Here is a 23,744-nt window from a genome sequence, read left to right on the forward strand (position 1 = left end):
CTTACTAAAATGGTGGACGTTACGCTCCTTTGCGTACTACACCAATTCACAGCTTTCTGGGTGAAAGAGCTTGTTCTCGTCTCAGTTTTAAATGGCCTCCCCTTTATTCTTAGACTGTGGCCCCTGGTTCTGGACTCGCCCAACATTGGGAACATTTTTCCTGTATCTAGCTTGTCCAGTCCTTTTATAATTGTATACGTTTCTATAAGATCCCCTCTCATCCATCTAAACTCCAGTGAATACGAGTGCAGTCTTTCCAATCTTTCCTCATATGACAGTCCCGCCATCCCGGGGATTAAACTCGCGAACCTACGCTGCACTGCCTCAAGAGCAAGGATGTCCTTCCTCAAATTTGGTCAGGAAAAAGGGCCATACTTCACTGACAACTTTGGACGGACGCCACGGCTTTGAACCGTGTTCTGTAACATCAAACAGCGAGGGAAGTCTTTGCTGGAAAACGCTGGGCAGATCAGGCTGCCTGAGTGGGGGTGGCACGTTGACACTGACTCTCCCCCCCCTCAGGTCCTGCCCGACCTGCAGAGTGTTTCAAGCCTCTGCACTGGTCCACCTTTGCGATAAAGCTGCACGTGGCTTCAATGGGATGAAGGAGGCACCACTGGAAGATTTGAGAAAGCAGTGTAAAGACCACACATTCAGCATCATGTGAGAAGGTCCTGCTTTTGTCGGCAGCGGCTGTACAATGGAGTGGACTTCCCGCCGTGACGGGGAGCATTCTGTTCAAGGAAAGAACCGCGGTGGCGTCTCCCGTGGCCCAAGTTTGGACCAGAGGTTGAGGTAGATCTTCCCCGCTCCACTTACATCCTCTCAAGTCACTCTTAACATACTCTTAACATAACATTGATACGTTCAGAATTAAACCTCAACCACCCCACCCCCCCACACCCTCCCCACCAGGACACCACCACTTCATTAAACAAGAGGCAATTTCAGATCATTCCACATCATTGGAGTACAATTTGTCGGAGAGCACGAAGGTGATCCCAGGACGGCGGTCAACCAAAGAGGGCATCGTAGTCAATGTACCACACCAGCTCACCGTTGGAGAGCTGGACACCCGTAACGGGCCATCGCTGAGGGCTCTCCTCTGCCTTGCTCATTTCGCTGACGATTGGGTGCTTGCCCTTGCCAGTTATCAAGATGGACACGTGTTTGGACCTGTTGATGGCGCCCAGGGACAGGGTCATCCTCTGGTGGGGCTTCAGGGGGCTCTCCGACAGCACCACCAGCCCCCTGCCCTCGCCCAACGCCGGGCTGTTGGGAAACAAGGAGGCGGTGTGCCCGTCCGAGCCCACCCCCAGCAGAACAAAGTCAAAGCTGGAGCCGTTGACCAGGCCCTTGATCTCGTTGGCGTAGAGCTCTGCCCCGTGGTCCTCCTCCACGCAGAGCCGGCGGTTCATGTGGACGGGCATGGGGTGGATGTTGAGGTAGGGGATCTTGAAGTGGTGCAGGAGGTGGTCGTGGAGGCTCCCGAAGTTGGACTTGGCGTCGTGCAGTGGGACGCAGCGCTCGTCCACCATCCAGAAGTGGGTCTGGCGCCAGGGGAAGGTGCAGTGGTGGGCGGCCAGCCTCTGGAACAGGCGGACCGGGCTGGAGCCCCCCGGCAGGGCCAGGTGGAAGGAGCCGCTCCGCCTCACTGCCTCCTCTGCGGCCCGCTGGAGGTCGGTGGCCAGCCGGGCCACCAGGTCCTCGGTGCTGGCCGACACCAGCCTGTGGCCGCGGTAGCTCGACCTCACCGCCTTGTAGTCGCTGGGCGCCTGAGGGCGGAGGTCGGGCGAGATGACCACCAGGGGCTCGGGCTCGTTGAAGGACACCGCCGCCCCCGCCACCGTGAAGTCCAGCAGGGCGGCGTTGTGAAGCCCCCCGGGGTAAATGCGTGGGGGGTCCCGGGACACCTCCCTCAGCAGCGGGCTCCACAGTCTCCAGGACGCCAGCAGATCCTCGGTGTTGATGAAGGAGTCTCGTCTCGCCCGCAGTATCTGCGGGATCAGTACCGCGTACGCGTCCTTCTGCATCACCGGCGTGTACACGTAGTAGTCGGACAAGGGAAGCCCAAAGACCTGGAGTTCCGGGAGCTCGATCATCTGCTTCCATTCCGCCGTGTTCATCACCGGCTTGAAGAGGTTCCTGCTGACCAGGATCGCTGGAAAGTTCAAGTCCCCGTGGCCCACGTAGAAGACAATCTGCTTCGGCTTGCACTGGCTGGACTCCGCCTTCCTCGTCCACTCGCTCTGCAGGCAGAAGGCTTTGTTCCGGAACAGGATGCGTGTGTACCCCACTCGCTCATCCAGGGCCTTTCCAGCGGACAGGATGAAGGGCACCCCGTCCCATCGCGGCCCGTCCAGGAAGATCCCCACCCCTGAAACACAGGCAAAGGCATCACACAGTGACACCATTCCCAAAAGGCTCACGTGCAAAACCCGTGTCGGGAGCACGGGAGGCGAATGCAGTGCCAGCAGTTATTCCGTGAGGACTGGAATACAAAAACAAGGGGATTGCAATGCTGAGGCTCCATAAGGCACTGGTCTGACCGCATCTGGGGCACTGCAAGCAGTTTTGGGTCCCATACCTGAGGAAGGATGTGCTGGCTCTGGAGAGGGTCCAGAGGAGGATCACGAGAACGATCCCAGGGATATTGGGTGAAGGAATGATGAGCATTTGGCGACACTGGGCCTGTACTCGCTGGAGTTTGGCAGGATGAGGGGGACCACTCGAAGGGCCGAATGGCCTACTCCTGCACCTATTGTCTATTGAAATTTATCGAATAGTGAAAGGTCTGGATAGAGTGGAGGTGGAGACATTTTCACTCCCCCTCCCACTCCCACACTGACCTTTCTGTCCTGGGCCTCCTCCATTGTCAGAGTGAGGCCCAGCGCAAATTGGAGGAGCAGCACCTCATATTTTGCTTGGGCAGCTGACACCCCAGCGGTATGAACATTGACTTCTCTAACTTCAAGTAACCCTTGCTTTCCCTCTCTCCCCATCCCTTCCCATTCCCAGTGCTCCCACCAGTCTTACTGTCTCCGACTACATTTTATCTGTTTGTTTTGTTGTTACCTTCTCCCAACTAACGACGATCTATTCTACATTTTCCTTGGTAGAATCCCCATCCCCATCCCCTTTTCCCTGTTTTCACGCCTTCACGCTTCCTTATCTATCAATCTCCCTCCCCCCCTGACGTCAGCCTGAAGAAGGGTGTCGACCCGAAGTCACCCAATCCTTCTCTCCAGTGATGCTGCCTGTCCAACTGTGTTACTCCAGCATTTTGTGTCTATCTTTGATGTGGAGAGGGGATGGATCTCAGGGTGATCAGCTGTGCATTCCCATCGCCTGGTTGCGACCGCCCATCTCCACACCAGCTGCAACCTACAGAGGTCAATTTACCCACCGAACCGCACCTCATTTGGGATGTGGGAGGAAACCAGAGCGCCCAGAGGAAACCCACGGGGTCACAGGGAGAACGTCCAAACTCTACACAAATGGCACTGGAGGTCGGGTTTGAGCTCGATCTCCCGGCTGCCAAAACACTTTAACCCCTGCTCCCATTCGCACAGTGACCTTTCTGCCCTGGGCCTCCTCCACTGTCAGAATGAAGCCAAACGCAAATTGGAGGAACAGCACCTCATATTTTGCTTTATTTTATGTCTATTACGGGGTGGCACAGCGGTAGAGTTGCTGCCTTACAGTGCCAGAGGCCCGGGTTTGGTCCTGACTATGAGTTTGTTCGTTCTCCCCCTGACCTGCGTCGGTTTTCTCGGGGATCTCCGGTTTCCTTTCTCAGTCCAAACAAGTGCAGGTTTGTAGGCTAATTGGCCTGGTATAATTGTAAATTATCCCTTGTGTGTGTAAGATAGCATTAGTGTGCGGGGATCGCTGGCCGGCCCGGACTCGGTGGGCTGAAGGGCCTGTTTCCGCACTGAATCTCTAAAACTAAGCTACTCTAAACTTTGGTGCAATCATAAGGTCATAAGTGATAGGAGCAGACTGAGGCCATTTGGCCCATCAAGTCTACTCCGCCATTCAATCATGGCTGATCTTTCTCTCCCTCCTAACCCCATTCTCCTGCCTTCTCACCATAACCCTTGACACCCGTACTAATCAAGAATCTATCTATCTCTGCCTTAAAAATATCCACTGACTTGGCCTCCACAGCCTTCCGTGGCAAAGAAATCCACAGATTCAACACCCTCTGACTAAAGAAATTCCTCCACATCTCCTTACTAAAGGAACGTCCTTTAATTCTGAGACTTTGACCTGCGGCCCTAGACTCTCCCACTAGTGGAAACATCTACTCTAACCAAGCATTTCACTAATCGGTAAATTTCAATGAGGTCCCCCCTCATCCTTCTAAACTCCAGCGAGTACAGGCCCATGGCGGGCAAACGCTCAATCCAGCATCAGCACCTCCCTGCACAGGTTAAAGTAGGGTTTAGATTGGTTCTTACCCAGTACCATCGACAAATCACATGACCAGGGGCAGCAGGAGTATCACCACCTGCAGGTTCACCCCCCACCCACCCCTAACCCCCCCACTCATCCACCGCCACCCCCCACCCACCCCTAACCCCCTCACTCACCCACCGCCACCCCCCACCCACCCCTAACCCCCCCCACTCATCCACCGCCACCCCCCACCCACCCCTAACCCCCCCCACTCACCCACCGCCACCCCCCACCCACCCCTAACCCCCCCACTCATCCACCGCCACCCCCCACCCACCCCTAACCCCCCCCACTCACCCACCGCCACCCCCCACCCACCCCTAACCCCCCCCACTCATCCACCGCCACCCCCCACCCACCCCTAACCCCCCCCACTCACCCACCGCCACCCCCCACCCACCCCTAACCCCCCCACTCATCCACCGCCACCCCCCACCCACCCCTAACCCCCCCCTCACCCACCGCCACCCCCCACCCACCCCTAACCCCCCCACTCACCCACCGCCACCCCCCACCCACCCCTAACCCCCCCTACTCATCCACCGCCACCCCCCACCCACCCCTAACCCCCCCTACTCATCCACCGCCACCCCCCCCTGAAGTTAAACACAAGCAACTTGGAAATATATATTCGTTCCCCATCATTGCTGGGTTTAAATCCTAGAATTCCCCACCTTCTCAATGGTGGCACCATGGCAGAGCCAGCAGAGATCCTCAAGGTAACCCACGCGGTCACAGGGAGAACGTGCAGACTCCACACGGGCAGCTCAAACCCCACCTCCAGTGCAGTTTGCGTGTAGTTTGAACGATCTCCCTGTGACCGCGTGGGTTTCCTCTGGGTGCTCTGGTTTTTTACCACAAGACGTGTGGATAGGTGGGCACCTTGACCTTTGTACGTTGCTGCTGCTGTGTAGGTGGGTAGATTGGCCTCCGTAAGTCGCACCTAACTCACACGTAGGTGCAAGTTGCATCTGTGTAGGTGGGCGGTCACATCTAGATGATGGGTACGTGGAGCTGAAGGGAAAACTGATTGCCTCTGTGAGCCAGAATTGGTTCAAAGGTCCGAATGGCTGCCATCGACTCCATCGGGTGGCGCCGTCAGTGATGGCAGCCGCCTTTAGTCTGTCCTTTTTGTCTTATTTTATTATTATTAGTATGTTTTAAAAGTTTGTGTTAATGTTCTCTGGTTTGTTTTGGGGGGTGGGGGAGGGGGGAGGGGAAAACTTTTTTTCAATCTCTTACCTTGCCGGAGATGCGATTGTTTTCCGGATCGTATCTCCGGTCGCTCTGCGGCCTAACATCGTGGAGCTGGAGGCCTTGCCTGGGACTGACTTTGAGCCCCACCGCGGGGCGTGGACTTGCCACCTGAGCGTGCGATCCCTTGCCTGGGATCGACGCTCCAACCGCGGACTGCGAACTTTAACATCAAGGAGCTCGCAGTCACGGATTGAGACCGAGGTCGGGAAGCTCCAAAGGCCGCACAACGTTCGACTAGCCCCGAACCGGGTCAGATCGCCCGGCGCGGGGGAGCTGAGATTCCCCCCAATGCAGGAGCTTGATCGCCCTGACGAGGAAGGCCTGCCGCTGGCTAGGGGAGTCAAGGTCGTCCCGTCAACGGAAGGTTAGAGGCCCCCGACCGCTGGAGGACAAAGAAGGGAGAGATGGAACTTTTTTTCGCCTTCCATCACAGTGAGGAATGTGGAGGAGTCACTGTTGTGGATGTGTTGTGTTTATGTTAAGATGAATTTTGTGTGTTCCTTTGCTTTTTATTGGTAAGACTGTGTGGCAAAATAAAATTCCTCGTATGTTGCAAAACCTACTTGGCTAATAAAGTATGATTATGATTATTATGATGTAAGAAAATAACTGCAGATGCTGGTACAGATCGAAGGTATTTATTCACAAAATGCTGGAGTAACTCAGCAGGTCAGGCAGCATCTCAGGAGAGAAGGAATGGGTGACGTTTCGGGTCGAGACCCTTCTTCAGACTGAAACATCACCCATTCCTTCTCTCCTGAGATGCTGCCTGACCTGCTGTGTTACTCCAGCATTTTGTGAATGATTATTATGATCATCAGGAAGTGTGCACATTAGGAATGCAGTAAAGCTTTGGCAGCTTTTGTGAAGTTATAAAAAAAGGAACGAGGAGAGGATGACATGACGCTGAGGGCAGTGTGGTGGAGGGGATGCGTACCGGCAAACGTCGGCACGTTGCTTCTGTAGTCGGCCGGCTTCTGCAACTCATGAACCACCTCGCTGTTGTAGGCTTGGTATTGGCCGAACACCGCGCTCCACTTGCTCAGCCGCTGCGTGCTGCCGTACACCTTCATTTTGTTCCTGTGGATCTCTTCGGCGTCGCTGATGTTGGCCGGCGTCTCCATGGCCACGAAGGTCAGTATCTCCGTCAGGTGGTTCTGGACCACGTCGCAGATGACGCCATACTGCTCGTAGAAGCTGGTGCGACCTGCAAGGGGAGCGACGCTGGACATTACTGACCCCGCGACAGACAGACAGACAGCCGGCCGTTTAAAAATAACCCCTTCCCAGCCCGGGCCGTCTGCTTTGCCACGTGGGGCTGGAACGTGCAGTAACAGGCCTGGGCCCAAGTTAGAATCGTTGGATACTGACGGGGGGAACATTTGGTTCAATGGGCCCGGGCCAACTCTTTAAATAGCTGACACACACAAAATGCTGGAGTAACTCAGCCAGACAGGCAGCATCTCTGGAGAGGAAGAACGGGTGATGCTTCAGGTCGAGACCCTTCTGAGGGGGCGCTGAGGGAGCTTCGGGTCAAGGCCCTCTGAGGGGGCGCTCGATACTGTTTATGTCTGTGTTGTTAGGTCTGTGTGCTATTGTATTTAGATTTTTAGATTTAGAGATACAGCGCGGAAACAGGCCCTTCGGCTCACCGAGTCCGCGCCGCCCAGCGATCCCCGCACATTGACACTATCCTACACACACTAGGGACAATTTTTACATTTACCCAGTCAATTAACCTACATACCTGCACGTCTTTGGAGTGTGGGAGGAAACCGAAGATCTCGGAGAAAACCCACGCAGGTCACGGGGAGAACGTACAAACTCCGCACAGACGGCGCCCGTAGTCAGGATTGAACCTGAGTCTCCGACGCTGCATTCACTGTAAGGTAGCAACTCTACCGCTGCGCCACCGTGCCGCCGTCTATGTTCTTTTTTAGTACCTGCACTGATGTACAGCACTTTGGTCAATGTGGGTTGTGTTTAAATGTGCTAATACAAATAAATTTGACTTGACTTGACTTCTGCATGGGAAGGCACTTCGTTTAATTCGGCATCATGTTTGGCACGGACATTGTGGGCCGAAGGGCCTGTTCCTGCGCTGTCGTGTTCTGTGTACTAGTTCATGTTTCACCCTCAAACAACATCACAGAAGCAGATATTGCAAGTTATTTACCACATTGGGTTTGCTGTGTGCATGTTGACATGGAGTTTCATACATTACAACTGTGACAAGGCTCCAAAGTGCAAAAGCTGCAAAGCCTGTTTTGTGTCCTTGGAAAAAAGAAATGCAGAGGTCTCTAAATGGTGCAGCTATGTGAACCTCAGCAGCTAATTTGAGTTTAGTTTAGAGACAGAGCGTGGAAACAGGCTCTTCGGTCCCACCGAGTCCGCGCCAACCAAACGATCGCCGTAAACTAGTTCTGTGTTATCCCAGTTTTGCATCCGACACACTCATCGCACTTTATGGAAGCCAATTAAACTCCAAATCCGCACGGTTTTCGAATGTGGGAGGAAACCGTCACACCTAGATGAAACCCACGTGGTCACAGGGAGAACGTACAAACTCCGTACAGACAGCAATCAGAGTCAAGATCCCACCCGGGTCTGTAAGGCAGCAACTCTACCGCTGAGCCCAGTGAGTGGCACAGCAAATAGTTCATTTGAGTTTGTGTTCAACAAATAGATTGGAATAGATACATACGGTGAACACAGGAGTAGAAAGGGTGAATGCACAGAGTCGTTTGCCCAGATTAGGGGAAATCAAGAACCAGAGGACATTGGTTTAAGGTGAGAGGGGAAAGATTTAATAAGAACCCGAGGGGCAACTTTTTCACAAAGAGAGTGGTGGGCACATGGAATGAGCTGCTGGCAGAGGTAGTTGAGGCAGGTACTCCATCCTCCTCACCCGACTTGAAACCACCTTTAACATCACCGGCACAGCCCTATCCTGGATCAAATCATACCTCTCCGACAGGCACCAGTTCATCTCCATTAATAACTGCAAATCCCCCACCGCTCCCCTCCCCCAAGGTGTTCCCCAAGGTTCAGTTCTTGGCCCCCTCCTCTTTATCCTGTACCTGTTCCCCCTTGGTCAATTAATCCGCCGTCATGGTCTCAAGTTCCACTGCTATGCCGATGATATCCAGCTCCTCATCTCCACCAAGTCAATCTCCACCACTACGCACTCTACCCTGACAAACTGCATCACTGAAATAAAATCTTGGCTTCAATTCAATTTTCTCAAACTCAAGTGCAACAAATCTGAAATCATCATCATTGGTCCAAAAACCCTCACCAAATCCACCCACAACTTCACCCTCAATATTGATGGTTTCCCAGTATCCACCTCACCTCACATCCGGAATCTTGGAATCATCCTTGATCAAACCCTCTCCTTCGACAAACACATCAAACACATCACCAAGACAGCCTTCTTCCACCTCAAAAACATCGCCCGTCTCCGTCCATCCCTCTCCTCCACAGCTGCTGAAACCCTCATCCACGCCTTCATCACCTCCCGTCTTGACTACTGCAACAGCCTCCTCTATGGTTCACCCTAAAAAATCATCAACAAACTCCAACACATCCAGAACTCCGCTGCCCGTCTACTCACCCACTCCCCGATCCGTGACCATATCACCCCCGTCCTTTACAAGCTCCACTGGCTCCCCATCCCCCAGAGAATCCAGTACAAAACCCTCCTCATGACCTACAAAGCCCTCCATAACCTGGCCCCATCCTACCTGACTGACCTCCTCCACAGACACACTCCAACCCGTAACCTCCGCTCTGCTGCTGCCAACCTCCTGTCCCCCTCCATCCGGACCAAACTCAGATCCTGGGGGGACAGGGCTTTCTCCATCGCTGCTCCCACCCTATGGAACTCACTACCCCAAACCGTCAGAGACTCCTCCTCACTCACCACATTCAAAACATCACTGAAGTCTCACCTGTTCAGCACTGCCTTCAACCACTGACCGTCACCTCACCTTCTTTCTCCTTTTCTCTTCGTTTACTTATTTATCTATTTATTTTATTTTATGTTTTAGTAAACCTTGTAAAGCGTCTTTGAGTGTTTAGAAAAGCGCTATATAAATGTAATGCATTATTATTATTATTATTATTACTTTAGTTTAGTATACTTTAGAGATACCGTGTGGAAACAGGCCCTTCGGCCACCGAGTCCGCACCATCCAGCCATCACCCCACACACTAGCACTATCCCACATACCAGGGACAATTTATCATTTTACCGAAGCCAATCAACCAACAAACCTGAAAGTCTTTGGAATGTGGGAGGAAACCAGAGCACCTGGAGAAAACCCACGTGGTCCCAGGGAGAACGTACAAACTCTGTGCAGGCAGCACCCGTGGTCAATATCGAACCCAGGTCTCTCAGTTCAGTTCAGTTTTGTTTATTGTCACGTGTACCGAGGTACAGTGAAAAGCTTTTGTTGCGTGCTAACCAGTCAGCAGAAAGACAACGCATGATTACAATCGAGCCATTAGCGTGTATAGATATACGTGATAAGGGAATAATGTTTAGTGCAAAGTAAAGCCGGCAAAGTCTGATGAAGAAAGCTGTGAAGGTTTGCAGGTTAATTGTCCTCTGCAAATTGTCCCTAGTGTGTGGGATAGAACTCGTGCACGGGGTGATTGCTGGATGGGCTCGGTGGGCCGAAGGGCCTGTTTCCACTCGACATCTCTAAAACCAAACTCAGAGAACTCTGCATCCAGCCTCATGGAACGTTAAACCACCGCAAAAATGAATGAAAGGGTTAAAGCAGCGGGAGACGGAACGTTCCCCAAGCTCTAAATTGCTCCTAAATTCAATGTGATTGGACCAGAAGTTAGGCCATTCGGCCCATCAAGTCTCCTCCGCCATTCAATCATGGCCGATCTATCTCTCCCTCCCAACCCCACTCTCCTGCCTTCTCCCCATAACCCCTGACACCCGCACTAATTAAGGCGGCAGGCTCTTCATTTCAAGCCCTGCTGAAAGACGGGGTATGCGGCAAGGTGGATTAAACAGTAATGCAGCAAGGCAGTAAACTCCTCAGGGCAAGGCACACTCCCCCAAGGGCCAGTGCAGAAACGGCAGCGTTTGCTGAATGACCAGTAGACTGCTGCAGTAACCTGGACCTCTGCCCTGCAGAACGCTCCACTAAGCTGCTCTGTGTCACGAAGCACACAGCTGCCTCGTGACTGAACGACTCCAGTGACACCTCCTGTGGTTTACAGCTTCTTCCACACTCAGTTTGAGGGGCGGGGGGGGGGGGGGGGGTGGGGGTTAGGCGTAGAGAGGATGGGTGGAAATAAAAGCAGCAGATATTTCCCGAGAACACGGGTGGAATATTGGGCCGCGCTACGCTGACTGCCAGCAGCCTCGTCAGGAGACATCAGCTGCCCTCTCGTGTTCTGAATCTGTGACGTGCTCTGAATCTGTGACGTACAGACTGATAGACCTGCCTTACATTACACATGGAGTATGACCCCTTCCCCAATCCGAGGCCAGGCTCTCTGACAGGACATCTGAGACCACATTCATTAGAATGCCAATTCCTGGCCATAACACTACAAGACACGGGAGCAGAATAAGCCCATTCAGCCCATTGAGTCTAGACTTTAGACTTTACTTTAGAGATATAGCATGAAAACAGGCACTTCTGCCCTCCGTGTCCGTGTCTTTTTCTTTTCACTTTTAATTTCACTTTTAGTTTTTGTGTACCTTGTGAGTTGTGACGGTCGACAGACCAATCTCCCTCCGGGGATGAATAAAGTTTTATCGTATCGTATCTTATCTTATGAGGGGGCAATGTTAATTTGCTGAGGAGATTCACTGGAATCATTCAAGAAAATAAATTGGGTTTTGTTAATGGTTTGAAGGTGCGACAAAGTAATTTCTTGGTGTTTTGTGACTCACAATTATTTCTGAAATGATTTGTTTTGCAGCACAACACTGAGGTAGGAATATTTATTGAGCCAAGACCAAAGCCATTAACCTTTGGGGGTCCTGTTATGTATGTCCACTTCTTGCAAAAGCACAAGCAAATTATTTATTGGGAGGGGGGGGAAAGGTTGAGTGAATTATTTCACTGTTCATGGGAGAACACGAGACCAAGATAGACTCAAAAAGCTGGAGTAACTCAGCGGGTCAGGCAGCATCTTTGGAGAAAAGGAATAGGTGAAGTTTCGGGGTCGAGACCCTTCTTCAGAGCAGGATATTGGGCCCAGTACCAGATTGATGCGTAACCAGCAGCCTTTGCTCACGAGGGATAAGTCTCGCTTAGTTTCGTTTTTAGTTTAGAGATACAGCATGGAAACAGGCCCTTCGGTCCAACTAGCCCACGCCGACCAGCGATCCTACACACTAGGGACAATTTATCATTCCACCTGCCAATTAACCCACAAACATGCCCGTCTTTGGAATGTGCGAGGAAATCGGAGCATCCGGAGAAAACCTACGCAGTCACAGGGAGAACGTACAAACTTCGTACAGACAGCACCCGAGGTCAGGATCGAACTCGGGACCCTGGCGTTGTGAGGCAGCAACTCCACTCATGCTTTATAAATGAGATGAAGAGGAATTTATTTAGTCAGAGGGCGGTGAATCTGTGCAATTCTTTGCCACAGAAGGCTGTGGAGGCCTAATCATTGGATGGTTTTAAGGCAGAGATTGATAGATTCTTGGTTAATACGGGTGTCAGAGATAATGAGAAGGCAGGGGAATGGAGTTGAGAGGGATAGATAGGATCGGCCATGATTGAAAGACGGAGTAGACTTGATGGGCCGAATAGCCTAATTCTGCTCCTATAACCTATGAGCTGCTGTTGCCATCATGTTCAGCAGAGACATTGTGGGCCGAAGGGCCTGCTCCTGTGCTGTACTGTTGAATATCCTGTGTGTTCTATGTGGGACATGCTGGAGAGCTCCAGGCTGCCGTTGATTGTGGAGATCAGGAGGGACAGGAACAAGAGGGATTCAGAAACTGGGGGAGTTTTAAAATTAGGCTTTGCTCAACCAGGAATCAGCGTCTGCCAGCAAGCAAACCTATTTCCCGCAGGCATGCATTCCTTATCAAGGTTGCGGAGATGAGTGCTATCAGCAAACTTGTTAAGTTGTGTCTTGTAATGGGAACATTTACTGGAAAGTTAAACACTTCAGTGCCGTTAACATGAAAGCTCACGCTGGGAAATAACAGAGAGGACAGGTGTTTCTGGGCTCCAAACTCAGTAATAGATGCAATCGAGGCAAGGGGGGTCCACTTCACCGGATCAACCAGCCAATATCATTCACTTCATTAGTTCATATGTTGCAGCAGCAGAATTAGGCTGTGCTCCCCAGAGCTGGTGACTCTGTGTGAGGTAGGAACACTGCTGTGCCCGCTCCAAATTCAGTCAGCAATCACCCAGTTACTTGACACAACCCAGGAAGTCGCACTGGAAAATCTAATCCACGAACGATGCTCGTGTGCAGTTTATTTTTAGAGATACAGCACGGAAACAGGCCCTTCGGCCCACCGAGTCAGTGCCAACCAGCGATCCCCGCACACTAGCACTATCCTACAGAGTGGTGCAGGGGAGAGGGGGGCTGGGGGGAGAGAGAGAGGGGGGCTGGGGGGAGAAGGGGGCTGGGGGAAGAGGGGGGCTGGGGGAGAGCGGTGCCGGGGTGTAGATGGGTAGGGTGGGAGCGTGGGGGCAGAAAGGGAGGGGGGCATTGGCGGGTGGGGGGGCAGGGTGAGAGAGGGGCGCTGGGGAGAGAGGGGCGCGGTGGAGAGGGGCCGCGGGGGAGAGAGGGGCGCGGGGGAGAGAGAGGGAGCTGGGGGGAAGGGAGGCTGGGTGTGAGGGAGGCTGGGTGTGAGGGAGGATGGGGGAGAGGGGGCGTGGTGGAGAGAGGGGGCTGGGGGAGAGCAGGGAGGGCATGTAGAAGGGCAGGGGGAGAGCATGGGGTCGGAAAGGGAGGGGGCATTGGTGGGTGGGGGGGGCAGGGTGAGAGAGGGGCGCTGGGGAGAGAGGGGCGCTGGGGAGAGAGGGGCAGGGTGAGAGAGGGGCGCGGGGGAGAGAAGGGCGCAGGGAGAGAGGGGCGCGGGGGAGAGAGGGGCAGGGTGAGAGAGGGGCAGGGTGAGAGAGGGGCGCGGGGGAGAGAGGGGCGCGGGGGAGAGAGGGGCGCGGGGGAGAGAGGGGTGAAGGTTTGTAGGTTAATTGGCTTGGTGTAAATGTAAATTGTCCCTTGTGTGTGTAGGATGGTGTTGACGAGTGGGGACCGCAGAGCCTGTTTCCACACTGTATCTCTGAACTAAACTAAACTGAAGCAAGCAACTCCCCTCCCAACTCCCCAAAACCTGTCTCCCACCGACAAAGCTCTAGACAGCAGCGTGATGGAATACTCTCCATTTGTCCAGATGTTCAACAATATTCAAGAGCCTTGATTACCAAACAGGACACAGTGGTTCTCTTAATTGGTACCCATTCACATTCATCCACTCACCCCACCCCTTACACAGTGTGGCAGCAGTTTGCACCGTCTACAGGATGCCCTGGAGCAAGGCATTGAAACTCTTGAGAAGGCACCTTCCAAATCCGTAAGAAGGACTAGGGCAGTCAGAGCACGGGGGCCCTGCGGGCCAGACACCATCCCCACTTAGAAACGTGTCGCTGTTCCTTCACTGTTGATGGGGCAAAGTCCTGGAACTCACTCACTCCTAGTGAGACCGCACCTGGAGTACTGTGTGCAGTTGTACAGGGCCCTAGTGAGACCGCACCTGGAGTACTGTGTGCAGTTTTGGTCTCCAAATTTGAGGAAGGATATTCTTGCTATTGAGGGCGTGCAGTGTAGGTTAACTAGGTTAATTCCCGGAATGGCGGGACTAGCATATGTTGAATGACTGGAGCGACTAGGCTTGTATACACTGGAATTTAGAAGGATGAGAGGAGATCTTATTGAAACGTACAAGATTATTAAGGGGTTGGACACGTTAGAGGCAGGAATCATGTTCCCAATGTTGGGGGAGTCCAGAACCAGGGGCCACAGTTTAAGAATAAGGGGTAGGCCATTTAGAACTGAGATGAGGAAAAACTTTTTCAGTCAGAGAGTTGTGAATCTGTGGAATTCTCTGCCTCAGAAGGCAGTGGAGGCCAATTCTCTGAATGCATTCAAGAGAGAGCTGGATAGAGCTCTTAAGGATAGCGGAGTCAGGGGGTATGGGAAGAAGGCAGGAACAGGGTACTGATTGAGAATGATCAGCCAAGATCCCATTGAATGGCGGTGCTGGCTTGAAGGGCCGAATGGCCTCCTCCTGCACCTATTGTCTATTGTCACTCACAAACAACACAAGGATTGCAGCGATTCAAGAAGGCAGCTCACCTGCACCTTCTCAAGACCATCTGGGGATGAGTAACTCAATGCTGGCACAGCCTGCGATGCTCATACCCCTTGAATGAACGTTTTAAATAAAGAGTGCATTCACCGATACCACAATTTAAGCACGCAAATTCACAGATGAAGACGTTCTCTGGCCAGTTTAGTTTTTACATCAACACAAACAGAGTACCTCTGCAGTAAATCCTGGCAAAGCTCCGCAGTGCGGGTTCAGAATTCTCTCTCTGAGCTCCCATGAAAGCCGCAGAGCAGTCCGGACCGGAGCAGGCCTGAGTGGGGTCTCGCGGATCGACAGAGCCCGCGGCTGACTTCTTCTAATTAGCTTAATTAATCAGTGTGCAACTTTTTGCACTGACGAGTTATGAATTCCTTCTCAATGATTTTTAATCTAAATCTGTGCCAAATTTCAAGTAGGTATCAGAGATGGGTCACGAAAGTTAAATCTAGATGTTCGGCCTACAAAGATCTTGGAGAAAACCTACGCAGGTCACGGGGAAAACGTACAGACCCTGTACAGTTCCCGGAGGGGGGAGGAGGGAGAATAAGGGGGGTTGAGGGGGATGGAGGTGGGGGAAGGGAAGGGGGGGGATGGGGGGATGGAGGGTGGGGGGAGGGGAGGGGGGAGGAGAGGGTGCTGCACCAATGCAGGAGAGGTTTGGGCCCAACTTGTCCACTTGGTCTAGTATGTTATAAATACTGGTAGATATGGGATGTGGGTCACAACATGAAACAAAAAGGCACCTCGGCTCATGGTCTATCTGGGCAACAGAACCAGGGGGAAAACCAGCCTTGTTTGTCGGGGGAACATATTTCACCATCCCCTGCCAGAAATCCCACTGCAATCACCGGCACTGCGGAGCAAGGATATGCGGTCGGTGTTAATTACAATCTGTGCCGCAGAGAGGAAATCAGCACAGAAAGAATTCTCACAGAACTTTCAGATGAACTAATTCTCAAAAGCCCCGATGCAATCCCAGCCTTCAAAGGAGTGCGATCGTTGAATGAATTGAACAACCAGACATCCACAGCACTTAATTCAAGTCCCTGGGAGCTGTTGTGCAACGTTCATTTCCAGGATTCAGGTCGGATTTAAAAGCAGTTTCCTTGTCTGAATGTGATGGCAGATGAACCACGCAATGTTCAATCAAACCTCCACATTCAATCCACGGACAACCCATTTAACTCACCAGCAGAAAATTAACTGGTGCTTCAGATAATCTTCACATCATCCCATCAGACCCTCGGTGCATCCAGACACTTTATTCTTCGCAGGATAGGGGTCTCGACCCAAAACATTAACACTACCCTACACACACAAAGGTAATGTGCGGGGATCGCTGATCGGTGCCGACTCGATGGGCCGAAGGGCCTGTTTTAGCGTTGTGTCTCCAAAAAAAAAAAAATTTAAAACTATCCATGTTCTCCAGAGATGCTGCCTGACCGACCCGCTGAGTTACTCCAGCACTTTGTGCCTTTCTTTGCTCCAGGGTAACAATGGGAGACTGAATGTGAAACAAGTGTGCTCAGCACAAACAGGGCCTTAAACATCCGAATCATTTCCACTTCATGCCTCTAACGTTTGATGTGCTTTGCCTCTGTGCTGCAAGTCTCCCGACCTCTATCCAGGTCAGAGAGTCAGAGTCGCAGAGTCACACAGCGTGGAAACAGGCCCTTCCGCCCAGCTTGCACACGCCGACCAACACGTCCCGTGCACACTGGTCCCACCTGCCTGCGTCTGAAGAAGGGTCTCGACCCGAAACGTCACCCATTCCTTCTCTCCCGAGATGCTGCCTGACCTGCTGAGTTACTCCAGCATTTTGTGAATAAATCGATTTGCACCAGCATCTGCAGTTATTTTCTTATGCGTTTGGCCCATGTCCCTCTAAACCTATCCTGTCCATGTACCTGTCTAAATGGTTCTTCAATGTTGCGATAGTCCCTGCCAGGCACTTCAAAGAGACGATCAAAGAGAAAAATCAAACAAAAATCTCAAAATGCAAGGTTTGGATGTTTGAGGTGACAAGGCCAAGAAGGGAAGCGTGCAATGAAGGGAGATTGCCTGTGGTTATCGTTTTGCCGACTACTGTCTGGACAGACATTTGGTGTGTGGCACGGTGGCGCCGCTGGTGGAGTCGCTGTCTCACGGCGCCAGAGACCCGGGTTCGATCCTCACTTTGGGTGCTGTCTGTGTGGAGTTTGTACGTCCTCCCTGAGACCGGGCTGGGTTTCCTACAAGTGCTCTGGTTTCCTCCCACGTCCCAAGACCTGTGGGTTTGCAGGTTAATGAGCACCTGCAGGTAACCTGCAGGTAACCTGCATGCAGTAAATTGCCCCCAAGGGTGCAGGGAGTGGATGTGAAAGTTGAATAACAAAGAACTAGTGTGAACGATGAATAGTGTGGACTTTGTTCCATTCTGTATCTCTAATCGAAACCAAAGGTACATGGATAGGAAGGGGTTTGAGGTTTAAGGGCCAAACAAAGGCAAATGGGACGCGTGTAGATGGGACATCTTGGTCGGCGTGGGCGACGTGGGCCAAAGGGCCTGTTTCCTTGCTGGACGTCTCCATCTGTCACCACCCCTCATGGAAGGGCCACTAACCAGGAAACAAATGAACACTGGGGCGATTTACCCCACCAGCTGCCCCCAATCATGAAGTCATGCAGCATGGAAGCAGGCCCTTCCACCCAAAGGCCATCTGTGAGGCAGCAACACTACCTGCTGCGCCACTGTGCCGCTCCGACCCCCCCCCAATTCCGAACCATCGTACTCGGGTGTCTGTGGTGGGACTTGAGCCTGCAACCATCAGCTCAGAGGTAAACAAGTGGGCATCACCAAAGATACTAGAGGAGCAAGATGAACCACTCCGTTGAAACCGCCTATACTGAAGTGTAGTACGCAAAGGAGCGTAATGTCCGCCATTTTAGTAAGCAAAACCCGCCTCTCGCAGTGTAATCACTATGCCTCTCGAAGTGTAATCAGTGTTTTGGGGGAACGGTATGTGTGATGAAACCATAAAAATGCACCATATATCTCATCTATCAATTCACAGATTTTTGTTATTTTTCTTTTTAAATGTTTCTGCAAGTTTCTGCCTACTAAAATGGCGCCGTGACATATTAGGGTTTTTAGGGCCGAGTGGTCTATCTTGCTCTGCTCTGTCATCTTTGGGCATCGCCGAGCCGTGGAGCCGGGCACGAGTCTGGCGGTGGAGGCATCCACACTGGCAGCGGCTCGGCTGATGGGAGCAGTGCTGATGCTGCTCGCTGGGCACTGATGTTCCACACTCCTCCACTGGGGTTGTGCCATTCCAGTCAGCAGTCTGCACTCCTTCCCTATTGCCAATGTATGAAAGATTAATTAAGTTAATCAATACTGCGGATCCACCACTGCTCGGTGATTAAAGGCAGAAAGCAAGACTCAGCTCCTCGAACCAGCCAGGCTGAACTACAGACATAAAAAGCTGGAGTAACAGGCACCAGCTCCGGACAGAAGGAATGGGTGACGTTTCTGAAGAAGGGTCTCGTCCCGAAACGTCACCCATTCGTTCTCTCCAGAGATGCTGGCTGTCCCGCTGAGTTACTCCAGCATTTTGTGTCTACCTTCGGTTTAAACCAGCATCTGCAGTTCCGTCTTACACAAGCTAAACGATGACAGAATGCGCCCAGTAATGGGAACTCTGAGAGACTCCACCAGCTCTGCTGCTTCAGCAGGAAGCACGGCTGGCCTGGATTTCAAGGGCACAACAGATAAAAAATGTTCCGAGCAGATTTTGCACTGGAGCAGACACGAAAAATGTACAAACACTGGCCCCGACCTGAAACGCCATCGATCCGTGTTCTCCAGAGATGTTGCCTGACCCACCGAATTATTCCAGCACTTTATGTCTTTTCTTGTAAACCAGCACCTGCAGTTCCTTGCTTCCACAATAAAATGCTTTCCTCCATTCGGAAAGCCCGTAGCTTTACGGACACACAATGTTTTTCAATGATATCCTGACTCATTAGACTTGCCAGTACCAGGCTTGCGTTTAAACGAACGTTTAAACCCAAGCTGGTAACATTTAACATTTAAACCCTCGAACATCATCGCAAGTCGACCTCTACAGGGGCGGCACGGTGGGCGCAGCGGTAGTGTTGCTGCCTCCCAGCGCCAGAGACCCGGCTTCAATCCCGACTACGGGTGCTGTCTGTACGGATTTTGTACGTTCCCTCCGTGACCGCGTTGGTTTTCTCCGGGATCTCCGGTTTCCTCCCACACTCCAACAACGTACGGGTTTGTAGGTTAATCAGCTTCTGTAAATTGTAAATTGTCCCTAGTGTGTAGGATAGTGTTAGTGCATGGGGCGAGTCTTGGTCGGCACGGACTCAGTGGGCCAAAGGGCCTGTTTCCGCGCTGCATCTCTTAAGTCTAAAGTAAAGATAGATGGTTGGCACATTCCCAAACAGTGCACCATCTCTCAACAAAGAGCTGGTCATAGGAAGTGCACAGTTGATCAGTTTAAACACCGTGTTTAAGCTGATCGGCCGTGCACCTCCTGTAATCATTCCCATGACTTACTCTGGTACTGTGTGCGGCTCTCAATTTTCCTAACACCGGTGTCATGCTCCGAAACATTACGGGGTGGTATTTCAGTCGCCTTGTGTGTCCCGTGACCGCAAACTGCTGTCAGTTACAGGACTCCGCCTGCCCATTTGTGTTCAGACTCCGCCTAAACTGTGTTTAGTTTTCGAGACACAGCGTGGAAACAGGCCCTTCGGCCCATCGAGTCTACACCAACCATGCGATCTCCGCACATTAATGCTATCCTGCACACTAGGGACAAATTTACATTTATACCAAGCCAATTAACCTAAAAATCTGTGTCTCTTTTGGAGTGTGGGAGGAAACAGCAGATTGACAGGAAACTGGAGCTCATTCCTACACACACTAATAAGAGGTTTGTGGGTGGTTTAGGTGGACTTAGAGGCAGAATAGTAATGGACCGATAACACTTCACCACATGCATGTCAGACATGAACCCACAATACAGTCCAGCTGCTGTTAGTAATAAGCCAAACCCTACAACTCCTGTGTAATTAAAGGAAAGTTGGAAGAATAGGCTCTACAACACTGATGGGTTTTGTTATCAGCGCATGTATGAAACACACAACTTTGTTTTTGTATTAAAAGAACAATTTCCTTAAACATTTCACACACTGACATCAAAAATTATATAATGCCAAGGCAAAAACAAAAACAGGAGGTGCTTAATCCAATCTTCTCACCTCACCCATGCCTCCCTCCCCCCAATGAAACAGAAGTGTGAAGACGCATACCTCTAGAATAAATCGGCATCTGCAGTTCCTTCCCACCCGAAATAAACCTCATTCCTTCTCTCCAGAGATCCTGCCTGTCCCGCTGAGTTACTCCGGCTTTTTGTGTCTATCTTCGGTTTAAATCAGCATCTGAAGTTCCTTCCTACACGTGGCCGATCTACCTTTCCCTCCAAACCCCATTCTCCTCATAACCCCTGACACCCGTACCACTCAAGAATCTATCCATCGCTGCCTTAAAAAATACCCACTGACTTGGCCTCCACAGCCTCCTGTGATGTTTCGGGTCGAGGCCCTTCTTCAGTGTGACCCACTGAGTTACTCCAGCACTTTGCGTCCATCTTTGGAATAAGCCAGCATCTGCAGGTCCTTGTTTGTACATGGTGAATTAAAAGGATGACTAACGGATGTCCAGTTAAGTGCCTGATAACTCCCCGGAACCATCCAACCGATTACAATTTGACAGGTTTAAACACCAAACTGCAGATGTCTATTGTATGAGTGAATCTGCACCATACAACCACTAAATCACACAAACTACCTCCAACCCTGTTTATTTATGGCCTGATTTGTTGTTAAAGCACCTTGCACATTTGTTGACTGGGACGTTACAAGGACAGCAAAAATAATTTCCTCAGGACCTGCCTGTCGTCTGAACACAGAGGACACAAAGGCAAACCATTAAAGCAGTGAAATGCTCTGCAGTGCAATGTCGCTGAAGCAGAGCTCATTATATGCACTGTGAAAATAATGACACGGTTATTCACCAATTTAGAATAATACGGCAAATAGGAAAAAAAACGCCAATTGCAACGATTTATTCTGATGCACCAATTTAACTCCTGTTCATTTATCAATAATGGTATTGACTAATCTAGTTACACTCTCGCAAGACAGGAAAAAGAAAAGACCATCCAGCCCCTCAAGCTCGCTCCACCATACAAGACGACAGCTAGTCTGAGATCGTATTCTATGTCTCTCCCCCCTTATTATCATATTATATCATATCATATATATACAGCCGGAAACAGGCCTTTTCGGCCCTCCAAGTCCGTGCCGCCCAGTGATCCCCGTACATTAACACTATCCTACACCCACTAGGGAAAATTTTTACATTTACCCAGCCAATTAACCTACATACCTGTACGTCTTTGGAGTGTGGGAGGAAACCGAAGATCTCGGAGAAAACCCACGCAGGTCACGGGGAGAACGTACAAACTCCTTACAGTGCAGCACCCGTAGTCAGGATCAAACCTGAGTCTCCGGCGCTGCATTCGCTGTAAAGCAGCAACTCTACCGCTGCGCTACCGTGCCGCCCGTCTACAGTCATTAGTAATCTCCCTACCTCAAGTTTAGAATTGACAAATGGCCTGACATTAGGACAGCACAGTGATGGAGCTGGTGCCTCTCGGCGCCAGAATCTCAAGTTCAAACCCAATCTCGGGTGCTGTGTGTGCGGAGTTAAGTCCGTTCTCTCTGTGACCTTGTGGGTTTCCTTCGGGTTTAGATTTTAGATTTAGAGATACAGCGCGGAAACAGGCCCTTCGGCCCACCGGGTCCGCGCCGACCAGCGATCCCCGCACATTAACACTATCCTACACACACTAGGGACATTTTTTTAAATTTTCTTTACATTTGCCAATTAACCTACGAACCTGTACGTCTTTGGAGTGTGGGAGGAAACCGAAGATCTCGGAGAAAACCCACGCAGGTCACGGGGAGAACGTACAAACTCCGTACAGACGGCGCCCGTAGTCAGGGTCGAACCTGAGTCTCCAGGGGGCTGCATTCGCTGTAAGACAGCAACTCTACCGCTGCGCCACCGTGCCGCCCCTTTCTTCCCACATCCCAAAGACGCCTGGGATTGTTAGTTAATAGTCCTCTGTAAATTGCCCCCCAGTGTGCAGGGAGTGGATGAGAACGTGAGATAATATAGAACCACTGTGAACGGGTGATCGAAGGTCGGCGTGGATTCGGTGGGCAAGTGGGCCTGTTTACTGTGCTGTATAAAACACCAATTAATGTTTAGATTGGTTGAGAGACACAGCATGGAACCAGGCCCTTCGGCCCACCACTTCTATGCTGGCCATCAAGTACCTACTTTTACGAATCTCAGCACTTGGTCCAATGCCTTGCATTGTTGAAGATTCCAGAGTCCGTTCAGATATTTCCTTGATGTGGTGAAACACCTGCATCCACCATCAACTCCGGCAGTGCGTTCCAAACCTCAACCACCCTCTGGGTGAAACAATTCTTCCCCAGATCCCTGTCAAACCTCCTACTTCTCCCCTTAAACCTGTGCCCTCTGGTCTCGGGCATCTAGGCCACGCGGAGAAGTTTCTTCCTCGTGATGCCACCTATGCCTCTTGTACTTTTGTCACCTCAATCACCCCCCCCCCCCCCCCTCCCCCCCCTTCCTCAGCATCCTCTGCTCCAAACTTTGCAGATTAGAGTTTGGTCAAAGGAATATTTCCAAATTTCTGTCATTTATGAATTCATTTTTTTAGGATCTGAGGGTCTCTGACATTTATTTATGGTCCCTGGACCCGCGTGGCCTGGTAGCGTACGCAAGGACAGCTCTTTAGCAGGTCTGGAGTCACATTATCAGCAGACTAAGTAAGGAAGGCCCTCGATGTCGGGTGTAGTCGGGCGAACCAGCTGGGATTTACAACAATTTGACAGCTTTTGATTAACGACTAATTTTTTTTCTCCAAATTCCAGATTATGAATTTTAATTCCCCAGCTGCCAGGGTGGGGTTTGAACGCCAATCTCCAGACTGCTGGTAGAGCCGCTGCCTCACCGCGCCAGAGACCCAGGTTCAATCCTCACCTCGGATGCTGTCTGTGTGGAGTTTGCACTTTCTCCCTGGGTTTCCTCAGCGTGCTCCAGTTTCCTCCCAAATCCCAAAGATGTACGGGCTTGGAGGTTAAATGGTCTCTGTAGATTGTCCCTGGTGTGCAGGGAAGTGGATGAGAAAGTGGGAGGACATAGAACTAGTGTGAACGGGCGATCAATGGAAGGCGTGGACTCGGTGGGCCGAAGGGCCTGTTTCCACGCTGTGTCTCTAACCTCAACTAAACTCATTCCTGTCAGTAAAAGAAAATAACTGCAGATGCTGGTACAAATCGAAGGTATTTATTCACAAAATGTTGGAGTAAGCAGGTCAGGCAGCATCTCAGGAGAGAAGGAATGGGTGACGTTTCGGATCGAGACCCTTCTTCAGACTGATGTCAGGGGGGCGGGACAAAGGAAGGATATAGGTGGAGACAGGAAGATAGAGGGAGATCTGGGAAGGAGGAGGGGAAGAGAGGGACAGAGGAACTATCTAAA

The 23,744-nt window shown here is 51.4% G+C and overlaps 1 protein-coding gene across 3 annotated transcripts in view; it reads right to left on the reverse strand.

Annotated features, from left to right (window-relative positions):
* Window positions 1-926: 926 nt before the first annotated feature.
* The window catches only part of h6pd (hexose-6-phosphate dehydrogenase (glucose 1-dehydrogenase)), a 48,636-nt gene continuing 25,818 nt past the window's right edge, over window positions 927-23,744 (reverse strand). For all 3 annotated transcript variants that reach the window (XM_078425064.1, XM_078425066.1, XM_078425065.1), the window contains 2 exons: window positions 6,656-6,925; window positions 927-2,377 (listed from right to left, as the gene is read on the reverse strand). In XM_078425064.1, coding sequence (XP_078281190.1) covers window positions 1,014-2,377; window positions 6,656-6,925 — 1,634 coding nt within the window. In that variant the 3' untranslated portion in view covers window positions 927-1,013. The remainder of the gene's footprint in view (window positions 2,378-6,655; window positions 6,926-23,744) is intronic.

This window comes from Rhinoraja longicauda, chromosome 30 (assembly GCF_053455715.1).
Source record: "Rhinoraja longicauda isolate Sanriku21f chromosome 30, sRhiLon1.1, whole genome shotgun sequence".
In the NCBI taxonomy this organism is placed as follows: Eukaryota; Metazoa; Chordata; class Chondrichthyes; order Rajiformes; family Arhynchobatidae; genus Rhinoraja; species Rhinoraja longicauda.